General features: G+C 33.0%; 1 protein-coding gene across 1 annotated transcript in view; it reads right to left on the bottom strand.

The window, feature by feature from the left end:
- The window catches only part of LOC143025620 (acetylcholine receptor subunit alpha-like), a 397,209-nt gene that overhangs the window by 141,258 nt on the left and 250,951 nt on the right, over positions 1-5,000 (bottom strand). Inside the window, exon 3 of the mRNA XM_076185566.1 lies at positions 2,656-2,700. Within this exon, the coding sequence (XP_076041681.1) occupies positions 2,656-2,700 (45 nt within the window). The remainder of the gene's footprint in view (positions 1-2,655; positions 2,701-5,000) is intronic.

Raw genomic sequence — 5,000 nt, 5'->3', positions numbered from 1 at the left:
CTCCTCCTCCTCCTCTTCCTCCTGATTCTCTTACTTCCTTTTCTCATAATATTCTTTCATTTTTCCTCCTCTCTCTCTCTTTTTCTTCTTCCTCCTCCTCCATATTCTTCTTCTCGTTATCCTTTTTTATCGCTCTTTATGCTCCTCTTCCTCCTCCTTTTCCTCCTCCTATTCTTCCTCATCTTCTTACTTCTTTGTCCCATAAAATTCTTCCTGTTTTCTTCCTCTCTCTCTCTCTCTCTCTCTCTCTCTCCTTTTTCCATCTCTCATCCTTCCATCCTCGTCCTCCTCGTTCTCATTTCTACATACAGACGACCGTTCAAAGGAATAGATCTTTAAACGGTTGATTGACTGAAGAATTGACGCAGTCAACGCATTTGTATCTCAGTGCTGCTTCAATCCACTCCACTGGATTAGAGTTGAAAAAAAAAAAAAAAAAAAAAATCCCTAATGGTTAGGCTTTGCACTTTGATGATTGGCTGTTGTCTTCTCCTATCACCGTCAGCTGAATTAAATCATCTGGCGGCAGCAAGAATGATAAATATAATGTACAGTTGTGTATTGAAGGTCATCAAATGATATATATATTACCATCTCTCATACAAAGTTTCCGTCATAGCAAATCTAACTTAGCCCCAATTTATATTTTCAATAAATTTTGTAATGCTAATTCGTTCTAGGAAAACGAGGAGGAAAAAGGGGGGAAATAAAACGAAGCAAAAAGAATATGAATGAACGAAAATAGGATGAAAAAAGAGAAAAAGAAAAACAAGACTCAGAATCAGGAGATGAAGATGAAGAAGAAGACGAAGAAGAATTAGGAGGAAAAGGAGGAGGAGAAGGAGAAGGACAAGAAGAAGAAGAAGGAGAACAAGAAGAAGTAGAAGAGGAACGCGAAGAAGAAGAACGCGAAGAAGAACGCGAAAAAGAACGCGAAGAAGAAGAACGCGAAGAAGAACGCGAAAAAGAACGCGAAGAAGAAGAACGCGAAGAAGAGGAACGCGAAGAAAAAGTACGCGAAGAAGAAGAACACGAAGAAGAAGAACGCGAAGAAGAACGTGAAGAAGAAGAAGGCGAAGAAGAAGAACGCGAAGAAAAAGAACGCGAAGAAGAAGAACACGAAGAAGAAGAACGCGAAGAAAAAGAAGAACGCGAAGAAGAAGAAGAACGCGAAAATGAAGCAGAACGCCAAGAAGAAGAAGAAGAAGATCGCGAAGAAGAACGCGAAGAAGAACTCTTATGGTAATTCCGAGAAATATTCCTCACATTATCACTTCTGGGAAGCACACCTACACTATGCATTGCCATAACACAGCACACTGCTTAGCAACATAAACAAACATCACACTATGCGGAGACGAGAGGCTCTTCATTCGTTGCACAACACGATAACCAGACTCTAATGGAAGACAAACACCAGATGCGACAACCACTTTACAGCATCACAAGACATTAGGCTCATTATACGCAGCATCAGCCCAGAAATAATGGACGGGAAAGAATGAGGGACAGAAAGCGCTCCAGCCGAAGTTTTGAGGCAAAACAGACGCGTATCTACTTAGGGGTCAAACGAGGGGAATTTATATTGTAGTGGTTTACCTTATGTATTTCATCACCAAGGAAGAAAATGTGTGATTCTTTATATTCTATTTTTATATTTCGTTTTTTTTTTTCATTATTTTATTTTTTGTATATTTCTCAATCTGGTGTCTTTTCAAGCTTCTGGTGACACAGCGAGAAGCTTTGATTTAGGGGTGGGGAAGCAGGTAGTGTTCTGATAAGAGGTGGACTCGATTTGAAACAAATGAAGTCCGAATAGCAATTGTTAAAAAAAAAAAAAAAAAAAAAAAAAAAAAAAAAAAAAAAAAAAAAAACAATATAAAAAAAAAAAAAAACCCCAAAACAAAAAAAATAAAATTTAAAAAAACCAAAAAAAAAAAAAAAAAAAAAAAAAAAGGGGCGTCGACCTGGATTAATCGCAAATCGCTTTAAATTTTCGGTAGTTCGATTATCCGATCCGTTTGGTGGGGGTTAGTCCGATTCGAGTATCCGATTCGTAAATGCGAATCTGATTAATATGATAATCGGATAATCGGACTTCCGAATCGGAATGCCTACAATTGCATATATATATATATATATATATATATATATATATATATATATATACATATATATATGTATATATATACATATATATATATATGTATACAGACAAATAAAATAATTTCCGAGAGTCACCTCGGAGTTCGAACCGAGGCCTCGCTTGACGCCAGGCCAATACTTCACCAACTGAGCTACTGGAACATTGGAAATTATTTGTGATGAAATGCGCTGTCACTGGCGATTTACTTCATATATATATATACATATATATATATATATATATATATGTATATGTATATATATATATGTATATATATATGTATATATATGTATATATCTATATCTATATATATATATATATATATATATACATATACATATATACTGTATATACTTGTATTTTAGTTCTCCCTTCACCGTAGCTGCGCCAGTCAATTACATGAAATAGCCAGTCCTTAGCCAAAACATAATCTATAAACTAGCTCTCCATATAAAAAAGACGAAGATAAAAAAAATCTATATATTAAATAAAATGAAAATATTACTTACCTGTTCCACCCACAGGTTTGTCGTCATAATCTGATTTTTGAGATTCTGAAAATAAAAAGAAAATAATGAGTTTGAGATTTTCGTATCCTAAAAAAGAATGGAAAGTAAAGCAATTTGGAGCATTACGATCAAGAAAATATTCAATCGTGTACTTCACAAACTTTAGTTTAAAAGTTTTGTCGTTTTCTAAAAAACGAACCTGTTCCTTTGGTTCACATTCCAACGTTGGATGAAAATAAATGCAGATTATAATCTTGTGTATACATACATACATGCATACATACATACATACATACATACATACATACATACATACATACATACATACATACATGCATACATGCATACAGGCATACGTACATACGTACATACATACATACATACATACATGCGTACATACATAAATACATACGTACATACGTACATACATACATACATACATACATACATACATACATACATACATACATACATACACATACATGCATATATACATACATACATACATACATACATACATACATACGTACATACATACGTACATACATAAATACAAACATAAATACGTACATACATACAAGTGGACTTACATACGTACACACATACATGCGTACTTACATACATACATACATGCGTACTTACGTACATACATACGTACGTACATACGAACATACATACATACATACATACATACATTCATACATACATACATACATACATACATACATACATACATACATACATACATACATACATACATTCATACATACACACATACATACATATAATACGTACATACGTACATACATACATAATTACATACATACATACATACATACATACATACATACATACATACATACATACATACATACATACATACATACATACATACATACATACATACATACATACATACATACATACATACATACATACATACATACATACATACATATACCAAGGCTTTTTCCCCCTTACAAGGGAGGTAGCCAAAAAGGAAAAGGCATAAAATCATTCCCACCCATTCCATCCCTGAATACACTCCACACAACTCCACCCTCCCTCTTATCTTAGCACCTCCTGGATGACGGGTCATCCCTGCACCTTGTCCACTACCCTGGGTCAGAAGCAGTGTCGCAAGACACAGCACATCCACAGCAAGGCCGCTTCATTAAATCGGCGACCCCCCCCTCTCCGTCCCCCCCTGCATAAAAGGAGAAGACGGGGAGAAATCCCTTCGGGCTGCGTCAAATTTTGCTCACACATACTACCTCACCCCCCATCCCCCCGCCCATTCCACCTCATGCATCACAGCATCATCCATATACAACCATTCTCCATTCACCCCTGTCTTCTGTCCTCTCCCGTCCTTCCTCAAGACATTCCCCTCTTCCCCATACATACATACATAAAATACATACATACTTACATACATATATACACACATACATATGTATATATATATATATATATATATATATATATATATATATATATATATATATATATATATGATATATATATATACATATATATATATACATACATACATACATACCCACATAAATACATACATAATATATACATACACACATACATAAATACATACATGATATATACATACACACATATATACGTACATACATACATGCATGATATATACATACACACACATACATACACACTTATATGAATAAATATATACATACATATATACATATCGTACATATATACATACACACACATGTACATATAGATAATGAATATAAAAATAAATGAATAAATAAATAGGTAATATATAAATTAACTGATAAATAGGTGAACAATTAAGTAAATATATAAATAAATAAATGAACAAGTGAATAAATAATCCAATGAATGAATAATTAAATAAGTGAATAAGAAAATAAATTAATAAAATAATATAAGATGAAGAAATGAACTAAATATGATAAAATGATATATGTATAAACGAATAACATAGAATAAGGTAGAACAAATAATATAGAAAACTCAGAGAAGAAATGAAATGAAACAAAAACAAAATGAAATAATATGAAAGCAAAGAGAGAGTAAAATGGAATAATGATAATAATGAAAAAGAAAAAATAAGGCAATGGGAAAATTGTAGCTGATGACTTAATGTCAGTCTCTACTGTTTTCTTTGTGGTTGCTGACTACCAAATTTTATATATATCAGGTACTTTTCTCCTGTTGAATAAGATAGTCTGGGGCAGGCTTCGAAATATGTAAAGAACAGAATTTAGTAGTTCGCTGAAATAGAATTTGAATACAAAATAATTAAATCGATAAATAGATAAAAATAAATAAATAAATGAATA

This window comes from Oratosquilla oratoria, chromosome 5, assembly GCF_046742065.1.
Source record: "Oratosquilla oratoria isolate Oo_2021 chromosome 5, ASM4674206v1, whole genome shotgun sequence".
Taxonomy (NCBI): Eukaryota; Metazoa; Arthropoda; class Malacostraca; order Stomatopoda; family Squillidae; genus Oratosquilla; species Oratosquilla oratoria.
This window is presented reverse-complemented; position numbering and strand designations above follow the sequence as displayed.